Here is a 20382-nt window from a genome sequence, read left to right as displayed (position 1 = left end):
TGAATTTTCATAATCCTGCATCATGGCTGGTTCCTCTTTGTGGAATTATGTTACCAGACTTCTTTGTGACTTCTGGTGGGAATAAGTAATCAGATGGACTTTTAAAACTGCAAAATATTTTGTTCTCATAGCTCTAGCAACAAAGCCTCCTGGGTTTTGTGGACAGAAAGAAACGAGTATTTTTAGTTTCTACGAGGCATCAGGGGATCTTCAAATATAAATAGGCCAAATGCAGCCTTTAATTCGACATACTTTATAAGCAATTTACAGTATTTTATGTTACCCAGGTTCAGAACTGCAGGACAATCCACTGGGAGAAGTTATTGAAGTGAAAGTATGACACAGCAACATCAGGCAGCATGTCACAATCAGATCGTCTTTTCCAAGTTTTGCTGCTTCTAAGCAATTAAGTGGAAGCTCATTAGGACCAAGGTAACTTCCTGATCCCATATTGCAATACATTTTCTGCTTGTAAGTTACAAAGAAAAACTGCAACTGTGTTAAACCAGAGCCTGATTTACATGAGGAGAGGACATCACATTTGCTGTAGTCTGAAGGTACACATGCACTTGTATCAGTCAGTGATTAGTCAGGTTAAGATCTGACCCTGCCCTCAGGCCTTTAACGCTGCAGTGCCGCTGTAGTGCTTCAGTGAAGATGCTGCTATGCTGATAAGAGCGCCTCTCCTGTCAGCATAACTACTGCCTCTCCCGGAGGTGGATTAACTATGTTGACAGGAAAAGCCCCCCTTATCAAAATAGGCTGACCTAAGACCTGGTGTAGACAGCACTACAGCAGGGCCTTGGTATATGTTGGGGTTGTGTTCTTGAAGAGGGAGACGGATACCAAAACAACATATACCAGGGACCTGCTGGTACAGCAGTGGCGTAGGTAGCAGGGGACACTTGGGTGGGCGGGCAGTGATGAAGGGACAGAAGTAGGAGCGATCTGTCTGCCTTTCTTCCCCCACTCCAGCTGGCCTTGCAGGGTCAGGGGCATAGATGCTCTGGCCAGGGGTTCCCAGAAAAATGGGGTGCCCCATAAAAACATGCACCCCTGCACTCCCACCCACTCCATCCAGCGCGCCTGCTGGGGCAATGGGAATCAGGGGCTTGCACCTTTTCTACACCCCTGAGAGATGTAGTTATACTAATATAAGTTTGTAGCATAGACCCGGCCTGACTGAGTGCACGATACAGGCTAAGGACGGTGCACCAACCCAGCTATTTCAGCTCCGAGTTTGCTTATGGTACGTCACACAAGGTCTTTTAAAGTGGTAGTTAGAGAAAAGGCTATACAGAATAAGTGTCTCTAATTGTACAAGACACTAGAAAGACTCCTTCAGAGTCTGACTACTTGTCAACAGGTGGTTCTAGACTGTGTGCTGCGTGGATAGGAGCAGCCATAAGCCAACATGTATAAACAGCATCTACTGGGTTTGTAATTTACAAAGCAATTGCTGCATGTCTGTCAGTTTTTTTAGATCATGCACATACCAGTTTCCAAAGTGCTGTTACCTGCCCAGTGAGCAACTAATGAACAACAGTTACCTACAGGAAATTCCTATGGGATTAATATTAGAGAGTTACATGATAAGAAATGGATCAAGGTCTTTGTACCATACCACACCTTTAAGTCTCTACACAGCTCCACCTTTACCTATTTTCTTTTGCAAAATACAGGCAGCTAGTTACATCTCATGTCCCCTTGTTTCCTATGCTGCTCTTTCGCATTAAGTGTTCCTTTTGCATTGTCCTCCCACTCTCAGCTTTCTACCTGTATTCATGTTGCCCCCTATGCTTGAAACAGTCACTTCCTGGGCAATAGGTAGCCCAGTGCTGTGTGGCAAGCCACTTTTCACAAAGCCTCCTATATGCTGATCTCCTAAGCAAGCTTCTTATGGAGGAAGTAGTTGATATTAGATTGCAAACTCTTCAAGGCAGGTCCTGTCTCAATGTGTTCTGTAGAGCACTATGTACACTTACAGCACCATACAAACACCCTGACATCAGTCCTGTGCAGACACACATGGGTGGCTAATTGCCTCACTTTATATTACAAATGCAAATGGTTGCAGGAAATGGCCCACCTTGATTATCATGCACATTGTGTAGAAAGCTGTCACTTTGGATGGGCTATTACCAGCAGGAGAGTGAGTTTGTGTGGGGGGGGGGTGGAGGGTGAGAAAACCTGGATTTGTGCTGGAAATGGCCCAACTTGATGATCACTTTAGATAAGATATTACCAGCAGGACAGTGGGGTGGGAGGAGGTATTGTTTTATGATCTGTGTGTATATAAAGTCTGCTGCAGTTTCCACGGTATGCATCCGATGAAGTGAGCTGTAGCTCATGAAAGCTCATGCTCAAATAAATTGGTTAGTCTCTAAGGTGCCACAAGTACTCCTTTTCTTTTTGCGAATACAGACTAACATGGCTGTTACTCTGAAACCATTCTTAAGTGTAATTTCTCAGTTCTATTTTATAAGTCTAAAGTCCCATGTCAATCCAAAGACTAAAAATCTACATTACAAATAAACCACAAGAAAAGGCCAGGATTTATGAAACAGACTAAGTTGTCTTTTAAAAGCCATTTCAGTTAAACCAGAGAAGGGGAAAAACTGCAGAAGAGCAGTCAAAACAGCTATGTTTGCAGTCTACCCAAGAGTGAAAAGAGAACTGAATTGAAGATTTGGGTTTGTTTTTGCAAAGTTTCATCCTAAGAAAATTGGACAGACAAGGAACAAAGGTTAAGTATAATGGTAGTGCCAAGATATTGCACACCCCATTGTAGCAGTTAAATGCTTCCAATACATGTCATAGCAGGCAGCAGGAATCTTAGGATGCAGCTTTATCCAATCCATGCATCTCCGCCACACTCCCTCCTCACTTACCCTGTTAGCTGTCACAGCTAGGTTCTGCAGGTTCTGCAGTAGCCCAATGTCTGCCGGTATGGAAGTCAAGTTATTGTGGCTGAGATCCAAGTACCGCAGCTTCCGGCAATAGAAAAGCTGGGTGGGTATCTTTTCTATCTTGTTACGGTTAAGGTAAAGGCGCTCCAAGTTGGTGAGGTTGCCAATCTGCATGGGGATGTAGGCGATATGGTTGTACCACAGCTTAAGGCAAGTGAGACGGTGTAGGTGCTGGAAACTGATGATCTCCTCAATGGTCTTGAGGTTATTGTCCTTCAGGTCGATTTCTTGGAGGTTGTGGAGACTAAAGATAGAGTGTGGGATGCGTTCCAGGTCGCAGCGGATCAGTTCCAGCTCTGTCAGGTTGACCATCTTCTTAAGGCTGTTGAGGACGATGAGCTTGGTTCCCTCGTTGTTGATAGAGAGCTTCTGGAGGTGCACACCAACGTCCGTCACCACTTGCGGCAGCTTGGTGAGGTTGCTCTTTAGCCGAAGCACCTTGAGCCGCTTCAGTTCCCTCAGTCCGTCAATCACAATGTAACGGTTGTTCTCTGCACTCAGGTTCCCTGTCAGGTGGAGCTCCTCCAAGGTCTTCAGGCTATAAATCCACAGAGGGATTTCCTTGATGTCCGTGAACTTAATGTGCAAAGATTTCAGGTTCTCCCTCAAGAAGGCAAGGGCTGGGGCCTCAATTTTGGCAGCCGTGTGGTAGAGCCACAGCTCCTTCAGGCTGGTGAGCTGGGCAATGCTTGGTGGGATAGTGACGTCAGGGATGAGCTCCAGCTTCAACACCTCCAACTCGATAAGGTCAAAGACTGTGTCAGGGATGCCACTCAGCATGAAGAGGTGCAGCTCCAGCTTGTCCTGGGAGTTCTTCGTGATCCTCTGGCGCAGCTTCTCCAAGGTCCACTCATTATTGAGGTTCAGCTGCCGCAGCTTGTTCTCACTCACCTCAGACAGAAAGACAGCAAATCGCTTGGAGTAGAGGGGGTCGTACTGGTCGATCAGGTGCAGCATGAAAGCAAAGTCGTTCTTGACGTCAGGGATGTCACTGTAACTGCTCTCCTCCCGGATGGACTCAAAGGAGTATTTCTTGAGGGATCTTCTCAGCATCCACCAGAGTGTGTACATGCAGATCAGTCCGTAGAAGATCACCAGGCTAATGTAGAAAGAGGCCAGGATTTTGAAGAGAGTGGCAAGAGGGTGAGCACAGCGGTACATGCGGTAACCTGTCAGGCTCTCGATGTCCACCTTGCAGTCAATGTCAAACGTGATGTTGTTGACATAGTAGACAGTGTAGCAGATAATCAGGATGAACTTGATCACCTTGATGATGGTTTGTCTCATGTAGAGGCGATAGACTATGTCTCCCTCCTCCACGTGTGTGCGGAACTTTTTAACTTTCTCAAAAAGTGCTTTGGCCTGTTCCCCTTCTTTCTTGTCCAAGACGCCCGTCTCAGAGCGATCAACAATCCCTTGCTCAATCCGTGACTTTGTTCTCTGTAGCATAGGGACAGTGGCTTCAACATCCTCACTGACTGTGGAAGATTTCTTGTCCATGGAGCCATTCATCTTCCCAAAGGCAGGCTTGGGATCACTCTCCTCCACCACTGTCTCAGACAGTGCTCTCGTTGTCCAGGGAGAGTCAAAACACTTCAGCAGAATAGACACAAAATGCTCCAGCTTGGAGCTGGTCCGTGGGAACTTGAACCAGAAATTGCTGCAAGCCAAGAAGATCAGAGTGTGTAGCAGCACCAGGTAAGGGAAATACTTGGCAAACCAGTGAAGGCGATTCTCATAGCACACTGCATCCACATAGTTATACTGGTGCCGGTCTAGGTCATATCGGATCCCTGTAGGCCCAGTGACCTGAGATGGGACAAGACTAGAGTTATAGTAAGTGGGGTCTGGAGTTGCAGCTGTCCAACCTCTGAAAGAGTCATTGCAGGAGTCTTTGGTAACCCATTTGCAGGGCAAGCAGATCATTTTGTCCTGGGTGACCTGAAGCGTCCCTCCAAACACTGCAATCATCAGCATGACTATGGAAATGTAGTCCGTGAAGACATCCCACCATGGTTTCAGGATGCGGTATGCTGGCTGGGTATCAGCAAAATAGCGCAGTTCAGTGACAGGAATCATGGTTCACCTAAAAAGAAGCCACAGGCAGATGTTACTGGAAGAAAACAGTTTGTTTTTAAAGTGAAGACAAGGAAAACAGGGAGATCAGATTATATAAAGATGGTATCTGCTGGCTCAGTCAAAAAAACCCACACAATTTCAAGTCCAATTTTGAGATAAATAAATGAAGTTCCATAATGAGCAAAAGCAGTTAGCTGCTTAGAGGTTTGTGTGAAGTTAGTAGGTGGTCTTAATTCCTGACAAATTGGTATCTATCATAAGCCACCACAACTGCATCCTTAATTAACAGTCTGAGGGACCAAGGACTCTCACCTCTAGAGATAGTCTGGCATGTAGAGGCTTGCCCTACTATTGCACTAATTCCATGGCTAAGAAATGCAGTTTCTAGATGGTGAGCCTGCCACCTTTCAGAAGCATTATGTTCACACAAAGCAGGCCGCTACTCGTTCCGAGTGCACGAACACGCTGAAAAATTAGAAAAAAAATCAATTCTGTATGAGTGCTGCTGTCCCACAAGCTTGGAAAGGTGAGTTGTATGAAACTGCATGGAAAACGGAGAACTATTTATTAGGGTTGCCTCACTAAGGAAGTTCACTATCATCTTTGAGAAAACGGGGACAGTGGGAAAGACTGGATGTCATGCCTTTCCCCTCCAGTTAGCAGGACTTTGCACTTTTCCATACACTAACCCCTGCAAGAGGATTGAGTTATTTGTTCTGTGTGGGACGCAGTTACAAGATTCCAATGTATCTTTTCTCTACATTTTCTTGTATTGCCATTAACTTGATAAGTGAGGAAGGGAGGAGGATTAACAGAGAATTAAATTAAGTTCTCCAGTCAGCCATTCCTACCTGACAGAACACATCTCCATGGGGTTTAAGCATCACATGGGAACACAAGTTCTGGGAAGCAGAGACATTAGTATGCAGCTTGCACTGTAGTTCAGTGATGTAGAGGGTTTTTGATTGAGTTTTAAGCCTGTAAACCACAAAAAACCCTGAAGATGCCCCGGGACCAGCCTGGCTAATATCAAACTCACTATAATGCCTCTGTCTGTCACTCAGGAGCTTTCATTGAGCTCCTAGCATCACACTCAGTTCTAGGTGTAAGGGGAAAGCAGTGGTACAGCCATAAAATAGCTGGAAACAAGCAAAGGTTAGTGCTTTGTCACTCCTGATCTTTCAGCCACTTTGAGGGAAACTAAATAGTAAAGAGATGTGGGAGACAGGGACCCAGCCCCTTCATTCCTCCCCACAGTGAAGGCACCTTTACGAGAAGAATATTTTTTCAGAGGATCTTTATCACAGGTGCTGGGGGAGGGGGAAAAAAACAAAAAACAAAAAAACCCAGAAGCCTCCAGTGGCAAGTTGGAAACATTCTCTGATTTATGGAGTATGGAAGCAATCCGTTTCTGAATTTAAGCTTGCATTTTAGAAGCGTTTTCAACCCAGAGAGCTGCAAAGTAAGCCTTCCAAAAGTAAACTGATACAGCACGGTTTTCCTGAGTCTGCGGGTAGAACTCTTTAGTGCCTGGTTTGCAGCTCATATCTTTCCAGAGCAATAAGTGGTAAGATGCCAATTTTGATTTGTTGCTGCTTGGGAAAGCTACAAGCAGGAGCTGCAGGCTTTACCGGACCACCTTTGAAGTGCAGATTCTAGGGAAGGTGATAGAGTAACAGATGACCCCCTTCCCCTCAGGTGGCTTTGGGATGGGAGGGATTGGGCAAAAAGACAATCCCATTTTGTTTCAAGGGCTCTACTCGTTATTGTCATTGTGGTGTGACTCATGTTGCATTTCAGCCTTCTTTCCTGGATTTGATCATCTATTTTGCATCAGAGGTTTGATGTCTATTAGACAGGCTATGAAAAGCTAGGACATAGCAATCAAGGGCCACCAAAGTTGAATGAGTCCCCCTATTGGAACAAAGATTTCTACCGGTAGGGCCACTGACTTTAAATGGCATTACATGGAAGTGGAGTGGGAGCTAAAGCCTGGAATTTCCCCAGCTGAAGCACATGGACAAGAGACTGACAGAATTTTAAAACTGGGGTGCTTTTCTAAGCCAAGTCAGTTCACTGCCTCATGTCAAAAAAAAAAAAAAAAAAAAAGGTTGGAGGAGAAGGAAGCTGCCTAGCCTAAGAATGCTGATCAAACTCAGACTCAAGGGAGGGTTGAGATCAGACGTAGGGGCTGCATTCAGGACTTATTTTCCAAATGTCTGTAGCTCTATGGCATGCTGTTAAAAGTAATTCCTAAAATTCATAAACCAGTCAGAGAACATTTCAATCTCTCTGGTCACTCAAATACAGACCTAAAGGTCGCAGTATTACAACAAAAAGACTTCAAAAACAGACCCCAATGAGAGACTGCTGAATTGGAATTAATTTGCAAACTGGATACAATTAACTTAGGCTTGATTAGAGACTGGGAGTGGATGGGTTATTACACAAAGTAAAACTATTTCCCCATGTTTATTTCCCCCTCCCCACCCCCCACTGTTCCTCAGACATTCCTGTTAACTGCTGGAAATGGCCCACCTTGATTATCACTACAAAATGTTTTTTACCCCCCGCTACCCCCCTGCTCTCCTACTGGTAATAGCTCATCTTAAGTGATCACTCTCCTTACAGTGTGTATGATAACACCCATTTTTGCCATGTTCTGTGTGTATATAAATCTCCTCACTGTATTTTCCACTGAATGCATCTGATGAAGTGAGCTGTAGCTCACGAAAGCTTATGCTCAAATAAATTGGTTAGTCTCTAAGGTGCCACAAGTCCTCCTTTTCTTTTTGCGAATACAGACTAACACGGCTGCTACTCTGAAACTTTGCTAAGCCAGTGTTCTGTGATTTCCTGCCACAATCCCTAAAGGGGTTAACTGAAAAACCAGAGCTCCCACAGCCAGGAGGAGCTCTGTGGGAATTTGTTTAAGCAACTGGGGCTCAGGAGAGCTGGAGCACTGGTTTCAGGGTCTAAGGTAACCGGACTGTGGGGTGCCACTGCCCAAGAAGGGTGTCAGACGACATGGGGGTTGCACCTAGGAGGTGAGAGACCCAGAGCTAGGACCAGTGACTAGTCATTACCCAGACCCAGGGGCTGAGAAGCAGATGGGATCCAGCAGCTGGGTACACTCAGACTGGCATCTGCCCAGAGAGGGAAAGTGGGGCAGGTTATGACAGTTCCAGCAGCAACATTCAGGATATATAGCTAGAGAGGATCTGAGTGTTAATGGCACCAAACAGCCTCTTATCTCATACACTTAAAGACTGTGGATGTGAACTCCCCAGGCCACTCCAGAATCCATGTGACAGAGCCTTGACAGCCTCAACCTGGGAAGAGTTAATTAAGGATTTAAGGACAGGTTTTAGTTGTCTTATTACAGATGGGGGAGAAGTAAATACCAGTGGCAAGTCTACTGATGCAAGACAAGTGTTTCCTCCCTATACATCTCCAGTTGCAGAAGCTTCTCAGTCTAAGAGCCCAGAAACAGGGGCACTCACACCATTGTGAGTTCTGCTGATGGAAGCTAAGGGAAGTAGTATAGTGATCTCTAGAAAGTTAGTTTAATTCACATTTAAAGTCAAATTAGTCTTCACTGTGCTTGCACACTCACAGCTGGCTTGGACCCACTAGATGTCTGGTCCTTCACTTATCAGAAACAAAGCCAGAAAACTTTTGGCTGTTGGAGCATATATGCAAGGCAGGCTGTGGAAACAGCATACACTGGAGAGGGGAAATAATCTTACAAGGGTAATCTGCCTCGAAGCTGCTTTTTTGTTTTAATTCTTAATAGTACTGCAGCATTCCCCTTGTCCCCCCAGTAACCTTTTCCAAAGGAACAGACTATTTCTTTGACAGCTCCACATGTATTTTGGTTGCTGCTATTGCTCACTCAATGCCACCTCACAGATTGTTTCCAGGATGCGCAGCTCTTCTGCTTCTACTAGGGTAGGGGAAAGGCTGCAGACTATATCCTCACTCAAGTGTAAGCACACAACAAGACTAATGATCCACATGCCAGCCCACCCCATAAATCTACTCCCTCCTAGGGTCCCTACATCACCACCAGCCTCCAAATTTAGATGAAAGAGCACCTTTTGCTATGGAGTCTTTTTAGCCCTCACAAATTCATCTGGATGTGGTGTCCTGTTCCATCATATTCACCTCTCTAACCAATCAGCTGTGGAAACATTTCATTTCCTTTACTAAACATTGTATTTACAATAATCATTCTAAATCTTTTAGTAACAACTTACAGTGCACCAGCCTATGATGTGTAAAAGATTCACAGAGCTGTATGGATAGTGCTACACAGACTACTATGACGAGGTTACAGCAAAGATGGATTTTCCCAACTGGTTTGCCATACCACAGGGATCACTACAGACACAAGTGTCACCAAATGCCATTGCCATCTCTTATCCAGAGACACACAGCAAGGCATTTATCATGGAGCACAAGAGCTGGGATGCCCTGGGCATGACTACCACACATGGAAAGTAGAATCAGTCAGTATCAACAAAAACCCACAACACACTGCACATCTGATACTCTGGGTGTCTGAGGCCCTACAAAGCAGCACGTAGCTAGCCTTGATTCAAGCTGACTGTGTTCCTTGGATGATGTGCCAGCTTATCTCACTAGTTTGCTGAACACCTTATCTGACCCTTCATTTGACCAGACTCACTCGCTGGTTACAGCTATGTAACCACAAGAAAAACACTGACTACAAAACGTGGGCTGGAAACTAGAAGTGAACAGCTGCCCCATAGGATTACTTACCTCCAAGAAGAGAAACAGGGATATAAAGATTGGTACAGACCCAGGCAGAATCAGAGGAAGATGCAGGGAAAGGACTTCTTCCTCTTAAGAGCACAGCTCTTCCTGCTGGTGAGCCACAGACCTGTTACAAGAAATCGTCAGCAGAGCACAGCTTCTCTTCCCTTCCTACCGCTTCTTCCCCTCCCCAAAATCTTGAGGACAGCAGCACAAAGCCCCTTTTGTTCAGACACCAGAAAAAACCTCCTCAGGCCAGAAGCAGGATTGGAGATTTCCCACCACCACATGTTTAGTTGCCCCAGAGTTAAAAGAAAAAAGGAGCTGGAAGCAGCTCCAAGTTTCCAGCCATCTTTCAGAAAAGCTTTCCAAGCAGAAGGATAGCAGCGAGCCTAACTGGAGAAGCCTGAAAACTGGCAGCAGAGGAGATCAACTAAGTAATGTAATCCATCCTGTCTCAGAGCACTTAAAAAGTGATGGCTGCTTAAAGCAGCAGGAGATAAATAACCACCCCCCACCCTTCCAATTGAGACAAAAATAGACAATTCCCTCAATAACACAAGTTGTTCTGGAGGCTCCTTATCACCCTTCATTCCAGCTAAAATGAGAGGTTTAAAATGGAGTATTTTGAATTAGAGCGAGCTGTAGCTCACGAAAGCTCATGCTCAAATAAATTGGTTAGTCTCTAAGGTGCCACAAGTCCTCCTTTTCTTTTTGCGAATACAGACTAACACGGCTGTTCCTCTGAAACCGTCCATTCCAAAGAGTTAGTGTTACACCAACAGCCAGGAAGTGTAAAGCATTAACAGATACTCCATTTTCAAACTCAAGGGTGCAGATCGAAGGCAGCAAGTCAGCCTTCTGCTTGAAGATCCTGGGTTTTCCCTTTGAGGATGACACCAGGTGCCAAATTTGAGCCCAGAATGATATTAAATTAATCCCCTGGACTTGTGTTTTACACTGTGGGACTGACAGACCCTTAGCTACAGCAACACAAGCCAGTCAGGTTAAAATGCAGCATTCATTTTCCCAGCCACGTAATCACCATTTCTGAATCACGTAGATGAACTGCCCTTACTAAGCAGTGGCTGCAGACACAGTATTTGCATTTTTCACAGGAGTCCTACTGCCAAGTGAAGTCCAGATGCTGATAGCCAGATGGGTAGATTCTCATGCAACCTGTCACCAATGGCATGGAACATTCAGCAGTTCCTGAGTTGTTGGTATGGTGGGTAGGAAACGGGCTGACTGAGGAGTTGCATTTCCCTGTAGGACTCCTGGGCAGGAGAGGAATAATCCCAATCCAGTCCCAGAGAGTATTTGCCTAAGTGTTTCAGCAGGACAGTTACCCTCCAGAGGGAGCACTGGCAGCAAATTCTTGCTCCAGCAGCATGTGACTCATGGTTGACTCAGCACACAAGCAAGCCTGCCCTGACAAGTACAAGGAAGAACATCTGCAGGAGAACATAGAAAATTCAGGTTGGAGCTTTGATCACATGACCAGATTTATGCCTTTCAGTGGCATTCCACCCCATCCTGGAAGGAAGTGAGCCATGGAATTTGGCGTTAAGAGTGCAGTCCGCACTGGAGCAACAATCCTAATATCAGCATGATGCAGAGCTGCACAAACAAGGGTGACTTCCGACGACTTACTAGAATGATGCAAGCCAAAGAGACAAGCACTAGACTGTGTGAGCTTATGAATTATAAATATACAAATCAGTGACTGAAGCAGGCTATCCAGAGCTAGTCTTTTCTTTTAGCTATGGGGATTACAAGTGCTTCAAGGGCAGTGGAATTTTTCAACCATCTTATTCCAGCAGGATACTATGGATGCTTATGCAGAGAAGTGATCTCTGCATTACTTTGAGGCTTTCAAGCACCACAGAGAAGTTTAAATATAAACCTCTCAGTTTAAATCCCATGATGTAACAAATTCAGAGTAAGATTCACAAAGTTTATCATCTCCATCCTCCATATAAATCATACACCCAAGCAGCAAGCAGGGGAACCTTGGACTGGTGTAGTGTCAACCAACGTTCAAATGCACCAGGCAAAATTGTGATTTGTGCTGTTCAGATACCTAGACAGCCCATAAGTCTCCTTTTCCTGACCACTCGGAATAACTGAATGAAGAGGACTGACTGGCACTTTGTGACTAGCTTCTAGGTAAAGGACAGGATCACTAAATTGGAATAGGAAGCCTCAAGTATCAAACTTTGAGATGGCATCTCCCCAAGCAGTCATTGAATGAGACTATTCAGATCTCATAGTTCGACCACGGAGGAGATGAATGCAATGAGAAAGAAAGCAAGACTGCAACAGATTTTTAAACTATAAGCAGAGAAAACAAGCAAAAATCTCTCTTGGTTGATAGATAACATGACCAGAGATCCACTCAGGATGGATAACCAGTGGTAAACTCAAGAAAGGCTGCTACAACGGGCATGGACAGAGTAATGCAGGGGGAAGAGAAATAAGACACCAGCTATCCTGTGATATGTAACCTCAGTCTTTCAAAAACGGAGGAGGAATAATCATATCACCACCTATTTGTCCTACAGATCTTGCATTCAGAATATGGGTGTTCCAGAACAGAGATTCCAAGTATTCTAAATCCAGCAATTGACACATCGAGTTCTGATCACCAAACCTGTTCTCATTAGTGAGAAGCTATCAGAGTTCTGAACTGCCCCACATGGATCACCCAGAAGCCAATGAGGACAAAAGCGTAAAAGAGAGCATCTTACGAAGGTCAGTATCAATGCCTTGCTGTGCACAGAGCCTGGGTCTTGAGGAAAAGCAACTAGCACAGGGGCGGGCAAACTTTTTGGCCTGAGGGCCACATCAAGTTTCCAAAATTTTATGGAGAGCCGGTTAAGGGACGCTGTGCCTCCCCAAACAGCCAGGCGTGGCGCGGCCCCCAACCCCATCCAACCCCCCCCACTTCTCACCCCCGATGGCCCCCCTAGGACTCCTACCCCATCCAACCTCCCCTGTTACCAGGACTCCTGCCCCATCCAACACCCCCTGCTCCCTGTCCCCTGACTGCCCCTGGACCCCCCACTGGCCCATCCAACCCCTCCTCTCATTCCTGACTGCCCCCCCCAGGACCCCCGCCCCATCCAATCACCCCTTTTCCCTGTCCCCTAACTGCCCCCGGAACCCCTGCCCCTGACTGCCCCCCCACCCCATCCTGACTGCCCCCCCAGGACCACTGCCCCCATTCAACCCCCCTGTTCCCTGCCCTCTGACCACCCCGACTCCTGTCCACATCCCCACCCCCTGACCACCACCCTGAACTCCCCTGCCCTCTATCCAACCCCCGCTGCTCCCTTACCGTGCTGCCTGGAGCACTGGTGACTGGCTGCAGCTGCGCTGCCCGGCTGCCCAGAACATTGCGCTGGCGGCATGGCTGCAGGGGAGGGGGAACAGCAGGGGAGGGGTTGGGGGCTAGCCTCCCAGGCCAGGAGCTCAGGGGCTGGGCAGGAGGGTCGCGCGGGCCGGATGTGGCCTGCAGGCCGTAGTTTGCCCATCTCTGAACTAGCACTACCTGCAATATGTAAAGTTAATTTTGCAGTGAACATTGATGCTCAGTATGTAAGGAATAGGTGCTTTTTTACAACAGGGCGGGCATGGTAGAGTAATTTTTAGTCTCAAATAATTTGATAGCAACAACAAGAACTAAAAAGGGTTGCACAGCGTAGCTAGCTCAGTTGGATTCCGAGTCACAATACAAACTATACACAAATAGTTTAAAAGTGTCCCGAAAGTTTTTGATAGGCTCTGCCTCCTTCCTATAAAGACAGACTGTCATAACTGACTTGATAACAGTTTGTACCTATTTAGGTTGTGCTACACCTCAACTGACTCATTTGGAGAGATGTTATGCAATCAAGAGGCTCACTACATTGCCTCCAGTTACCCATTCTATAAGGTACTAATTGAGTTGGTGGTCTGTATCTGCCCCATGGTTAAAAAAACACCAAACAAAAAATGCTACTTATGTACAACTTCTATAAACTTTATTTCCTATACTGCAGTGCTCCCTTCGTATCCTTTTCCGAGTCCACCATTTATGCTTGGAACACCTCCCACAAGTGCCAAACCAATTCTCTTCATTCAATGCCCCTTTTAACAAAATCCATCCACAAAGCCCAACAAGCCACTGAAGTAGGAGAAGAAAGCTCTGCAGTGCAGTGCTCTGAGATTGGATGACGTGCTGGCCACCCAGTAATTTGTTCATCTGAACTATACTGTAATTTACTGGGCAAGGGATCATCTCTCACAGATTTTTAGTCCATCAAGACCACTGAGTGCTCAATATAATGTTAGAAGGGTTTAGACAGCCCATCATCCAGATCATGGTTATCACACCCTCAGCCTTTAGGAGGATAAATTAAGCAACTGTTTAATGCAGATTATTGGTAACAGTTAAAGATAAGGGTCAAGGACTTTGGGTGCCATGATGGTATTTATGGTTTATTCAGAAAGAAGCTACATGCTTTTTGATAACTAGGGTCAGTGGAACAGATACATCACTTAGGAACTACGCGATTTTGTAGGAGATGCACAGTATCTCTAACAGCTCAGAACATGACCAACATATGCAGAGGATTTTGCATTTGCTCTCATGGATGAAGAGGACTAGACAGGCAAGGACTCTCAGAGCTAATAGCTGACATTCCCTGACCGACTAGAGAGTTTGCTTGCTAAGCTGCATGGAACCATTCATACCAGAGTGGAAAGCATGCCATTGCCACAGCAGCCTCAATTCACGCCTCCACATGGAGTGCATTACCAGGAATGGACCAAGAGATGCCTGTATGGTAATGCAGTGGTTCAACACCCTTCTGCCTATAGACATCTACTCCATTAGTCTAAGGATAGGTTCAGGTTCCTATGACTGTGAGGTGGACACTTAGTTAAACGTAGCAATCAAGTTGTAACTTGAATGGTGCTCAGTTCCATTACTCTTTCCATCTTCAAGCAGTGCCTAATGGGTAACAAGCCTATAATCAACCCACTATTATGGTCTCCATCACCATCTGGTCCACACATTTCCATTTGGCCTCATACCAGGCATGTCCCATCTCTGCACTCATATTTTGAAACATCACTTGGACAGTCAACATTCAACTGGTGCCACCAGGAATTTCATATCACTACAACTCCCCACTTAGGAACTAGGCTGTAACCTTACCCTGTGGCTGGGTTCTGCTATCTGCATTTCAATTCTCTGTGCTGGAAGAAGATGATGTCCGTATGTGCTGGATCCTGACAGTGCAGAGAAACACTGCATTCCCCAAGCGCCATGGGAGCAGCTTCCCTGAAATTAAACAAAGTCTTATCAGCAGAGAAAGTACCAGTGTTTAAGAGGCCCCCAGGTTAACTCTGACAAGACCTTGAGAAAGGGTATGTCAGTATGTAAGTGCTTTAAGTGGTCACAGAGATCCAGGAAGAGACCCTCTAAGAAAGCTGGAAATATTAGTGTCAAGTAGAAATTTAGGAGGTGGCAACTTGGCTAGCTATCAGGAAGGATCCTCTCCAAGCTCTATTAGAATATAACAGCAAAAGCAGGTATTACAAGCATGTTTAAGAAAATCCTGGACGTTTACTAGCATCCCACAACCTAATTGAGTCTAGTTGATGCTAACAGGTTCACCACTTTCCAGCAGCATGGACTTCGTTCTCTTCATTATAAATATTCTAGGTCACTGCAGTGACAAAACAGAAAAGGAGTTGAGGACTTCAGAGCATATCCAGCTCAAGAAGAGAGGGCATACAATGCAGGGCTGGAAGAGGCAGGATGGTGAGGAATCAGATTGAAGGAGGAAATGGGGAAGATACTCAAGAATCCAAGGATTATGTCCTGAGGGGTCTCCCTATTTCTATTCCTCAAATTTATTTTAAGAAATTCAATAATATTTTCAGCACATTTCTTGGAGTGCAGGTAAGAAACCTAGTCTGGTTCAGAACAAATCACAGCTCCTCCTATCTCTGGAGTTATTGAATTTTTCTACCTTGAAAAATTCTCTTTTTTGTTAAACCAGGCATCTTTGTGGCTGTTAGATATGACTGCACAGACCCCAACTTGGATTCAGACTGAATGAGCATTAATACATTCTCTCCCTTTTTCAGGCACTGTATGATCAAATTAGTATAAATTTGATGGCTCCAGAGCTCCCGCAATAATAGGTGTGAAGCAAGCTTGGTCAAACTTGGCTAGAAAGTTCTGCTTCCATTCATGGTAAAATGGTCCTACGGAGCAGTGCTATCCTTAATTGATGGCAAAACCTTGATGTGGAGGCATTGGATGGAGTGAGGAATGATAACTGTGATGCAGCTAATTGACAGCAATAAATTTAAACCATTTGTGGGTCTTCAGCAATAGTTTTGCTTGCCCTGCTTCAGATCTAGAAAAATAAATTAATTTAATTGGATCTATTTACAAATGTATTTGGGCTAGATGCATTGGGAGCTCCAGAACTTTTATTATGTTGGAGGAAACTTCCTGGATTTATTTGGCCAGTGATATCCTTTTACAACTGTCTAGCCCAAAAAACTCAGCTAAAGATTGATAATTTCAGAGTTGCTTAGAACAGAGATTTTTGATACACAGCTCTCTGATCCAATGAAATACAATCATATCTAATGTTAAAAAAGCAACTATAGATCTGAGACTACATCTTATTCACAAAAAGTCTTTCAAATATGCTGGTCCCTCCATAGGTTAACAGTAATGGGCCTCAAATGCTGACTGCTGTTGGAAGTGTAATTCCCTTGGTGCTACTTTAGTTCATATGTTTTGGGAATGCCCCATATCAAGAATTTGTAGTATGAGGTGGGTCAAAGGATCAATTTGATATTGGACACTAAATTGGAGCCCTCCCCATTAAGTTTCATTATTCAATATATTCCTGATATCTGGTGGTTATTTGGTAACAAGGCAGCATGGTTCCAATGTACAGCTTTGGTTGCTAAAAAATTAATCCTGCAAAAATGGAATAGTTGATCCCCACCAAACACTGATGCCTGACTCAGTGATATGGCTGCCCATACTGCTAATAGACAACAGAAATTCTGCAGAAAGGGAATGCCTGGAAAATTCAGAGCCATTTGGGCTGACATTTTTGAGGTCTATGATTATCTTTAGGGTCTGCATTAGCTATGTTGCTTCCCCTCCCTTCCTTAATCTGAAGGATTTTTCTTTATTCTGTGCATTATGATTAATGCAGGAGAGGGAGTTTGTGGGGGGGGGGGGTGAGAAAACCTGGATTTGTGCTGGAAATGGCCCACCTTGATTATCATACACATTGTAAAGAGAGTGGTCACTTTGGATGGGCTATTACCAGCAGGAGAGTGAGTTTGTGTGTGTGTGGGGGGGGGGGGGGGGGGGAGGGTGAGAAAACCTGGATTTGTGCTGGAAATGGCCCAACTTGATGATCACTTTACATAAGCTATTACCAGCAGGAGAGTGGGGTGGGAGGAGGTATTGTTTCATGGTCTCTATGTATATAATGTCTTCTACACTTTCCACAGTATGCATCCGATGAAGTGAGCTGTAGCTCACGAAAGCTCATGCTCAAATAAATTGGTTAGTCTCTAAGGTGCCACAAGTACTCCTTTTCTTTTTGTGAATACAGACTAACACGGCTGTTACTCTGAAACCTATGATTAATCTGGTATTTTGTTGTAGTTGGAAAAATATGTATGTTATTTAAAAGATAAACAATGCATTTCCTGATCCCAATTCACATAAAGTACAATCATGTATCTATAGCAGGGGTCGGCAATCTATGCCACGCGTGCCAAAGACAGCATGCGAGCCGATTTTTAATGGCACGCTGCTGCCTGCCGGGTCCCAGCCACTGGCCCCGATCAGCCTGCTGCCGAACCCAGGCTGGCAGCGGGCTAAGCAGGGCCAGGGCCAGGCCCCGGCCCCCGGCAGGCAGCAGCGTGCCATTAAAAATCCTGCCCGCCCCGGCCCGCTCTTCTCCGCCCCCCGCCCCAGCGGGGGCAGGGTGAAGAAGCTTGGTCCTGCTGGCGACTGCTGCTGCAGGGCAGGCAAATTCCCCCGCCTCTTCCCCCAGCATGCTGGATTTCTGCCCCTCCTCCTCTCCCTCCCTGCCACCAGTCAGCTGATGGCCCTTGCCAGGGAGGGGGAGAAGCAGAGCCACTTGCTGCTCTGGGGAGGAGGCAGAGAAGAGGTGGGGATGGAGCCTTGGGGAAGGGGGTTAGAATCAGGGCTTATCTCCTCCAGCCCCCTGCCGTGAGCCGCTCTAGGCAGGGGGCTGGGAGCACCCCCCATGACCCTAGCCCACACCCCCCATGCCCTGACCCCTGCACTCCCCACACACACTCCCAGCCCTATGCCCCGACTCCAGCACGCCCCCACATACCCAGCCCCCCACACTCCATGCCCTGACTCCTGCACCCTCTTCACATGCCCCCAGCCCTGACTCCTGCACCCCCCACATTCCCACCCCCAGCCCTGAGCACCAAATGGGAGCTCCTGCACCCCTCACACCAGATGGGAGCTGCCCAGGTAAACACTTCACACCCAAACCTCCTGCCCCAACCCTGAGCCCCCTCCCTCATTCTAGCTCCTGGCCAGACCCTGCAACCCAACCTGCTCCTTCACCCCCAGCCCTGTGCTCTGTGCACCCCCACCCTCAGCTCAGTGCAGAGAGGGAGGAAGAGAATGGGCTAGAACCAGGGAGAAGGTAGGTACCCACTCTATGTTGGCAGGGCTGGGATCCCAGACTGGCAGGGGGCTGAGTGGGGCCGGCAGCCAGGACCCTGGCTGGCAGGAGCTGGCGGATGGAACCCCAGACTGGCAGCGGGGTGAGTGGCAGCAGGCTGAGCTGCTCAGTCCACTGCCAGTCTGGGGTCCTGGCCACCGGCCCCACTCAACATGCTGCCAGCCCCGGGTTCTGGCTGCCAGCCCCTTGCCAGCCAGGGTCCCGGCCGCAGGCCCTGCTCAGCCTGCTGCCAGCCAAGGTGAACGGAACCCCAGGCTGGCAGCGGGCTGAGCAGGCCAGCGGCATAAGATCAGCATTTTAATTTAATTTTAAAGAAAGCTTCTTAAACATTTTGAAAACCTTGTTTACTTTACATACGACAATAGTTTAGTTATATAATATATAGACAGAGAGAGACCTTCTAAAAAACGTTAATGTATTACTGGCACGCAAAACCTTAAATTAAAGTGAACAAATGAAGACTCAGCACACCACTTCTGAAAGGCTGCCGACCCCTGATCTATAGTATGTTATTTTAATGTGGGTGTAGACCATGAATGTGGTTGCTCCTACAAAATCATTAAAAGGACTCCTCCAAAGTCTTCACCCCGTAGTTTCTTGCATTTCTTAAGCTTCTCAATTTCAGCTATGACTGGCTACCTCAAATATTTTAAAGTGTTTTACTGACCTCCATTTAGAGCACCTCCTCCCGCAAAAAAGACTAGTATGACCCCAGCATAGTTGGCAGGTGCAGCAACAGGGCACCTTGTTATTGTCATTGAGCTCTCTGCCTTGAGTACACATGATGCGCAGTTCACACAGCGTCCTACTCTGCTTATTATAAGCTACTATAGCAACCCCACCCCCACCTCCCAATTCTGAGATCTGGTCTCTACAAAGCAGGTTGGAAAAGCAACGCAGTCAAGCTCTTGATGCCAGTATTGCCAAGAAAGATGTGAACAGACTTCCTTCCCTCACCAAGGGGTCTTTCAAAGCCCAAGCTAAACATTAAGACTAACAGCCACCTATATGTATTTGAATTCTCATTTGCTTAACCCTATAAATACAAACAGACTTTCCCAGTTATTTCATTTCCCTTTTCCAGTTTACCATCACCTAATAAACTGTAGATTTCACATAAGCCTGACATAGAAACCATATAAACAAGGAGAAAACAAATTAGTCAGCAATTTTCCCCCACTAACCCTGACAGTCATGACCCCAGCTATAATTTAATGGAATTTAGCCACACTGCATATTTCACCTCCTTTTCTGGTGCAAGGACCCAAACCATCTCTTTGAACATTTTTCAGACAGCTTCCTGCTCCCTCCCTGCTCTCCCCACCCCTAAACACATCAGCGGTCATTGCACCCACCCAGATCCGTACATGGCCCTAGGTGCCCCCTGACGGTACTGGAGTCCACTCCCCCACCCACAACCCTACAGCAGATAGCGGGAGGGCGTGTTGCCAGTCACCACCCCACCAATACAAGAGCCTCAACCGCTAGCAGCGCAGGTTTCCAGGTAGGGACCGCTCCGGGGTGAGATTTCCCAGGAGTGCCCAGTAAGCCGGAGAGCATTTACACAGCAACCGGCTCCTAAAGAACAGCCTTACAGTAAGTCAAACCCAGAGGAGAAGGGGACTCTGCAAACTGTAGCCCCCAAATCCCCCTCTCCCCCGCCCAAAAAAGGTCCCCTTCTTCCCCTGCCCCCAGGGTCCCGACCCTTCCTTCAGGTCACCTCTTTCCCTTGCCTCAGTTTCCTTTCCTCTCTGTCACCGCCTCCCGTTTCCTCCCCTCTTTCCTCTCCC

At 46.4% G+C, this 20382-nt stretch overlaps 1 protein-coding gene across 4 annotated transcripts in view; it reads right to left on the bottom strand.

Moving 5' to 3' along the window:
• LRRC8A (leucine rich repeat containing 8 VRAC subunit A) overlaps positions 1 to 20382 on the bottom strand; it is a 30642-nt gene that overhangs the window by 9974 nt on the left and 286 nt on the right. For 2 of the 4 annotated variants that reach the window (XM_048822482.2, XM_048822483.2), the window contains exons 2-3: positions 15031 to 15156; positions 2892 to 5055 (exon numbers count right to left, since the gene is read on the bottom strand). In XM_048822482.2, coding sequence (XP_048678439.1) covers positions 2892 to 5048 — 2157 coding nt within the window. In that variant the 5' untranslated portion in view covers positions 5049 to 5055; positions 15031 to 15156. Of the gene's footprint in view, positions 1 to 2891; positions 5056 to 5360; positions 5514 to 9833; positions 9996 to 15030; positions 15157 to 20382 lie in introns of those variants that run through there. The other 2 variants (XM_075120316.1, XM_048822484.2) reach the window with 2 other exon arrangements.

Source organism: Caretta caretta, chromosome 16 (assembly GCF_965140235.1).
Source record: "Caretta caretta isolate rCarCar2 chromosome 16, rCarCar1.hap1, whole genome shotgun sequence".
Classification (NCBI taxonomy): Eukaryota; Metazoa; Chordata; order Testudines; family Cheloniidae; genus Caretta; species Caretta caretta.
The sequence above is the reverse complement of the archived record's forward strand: the minus strand, read 5'-3'. Positions and strand labels throughout refer to the sequence as shown.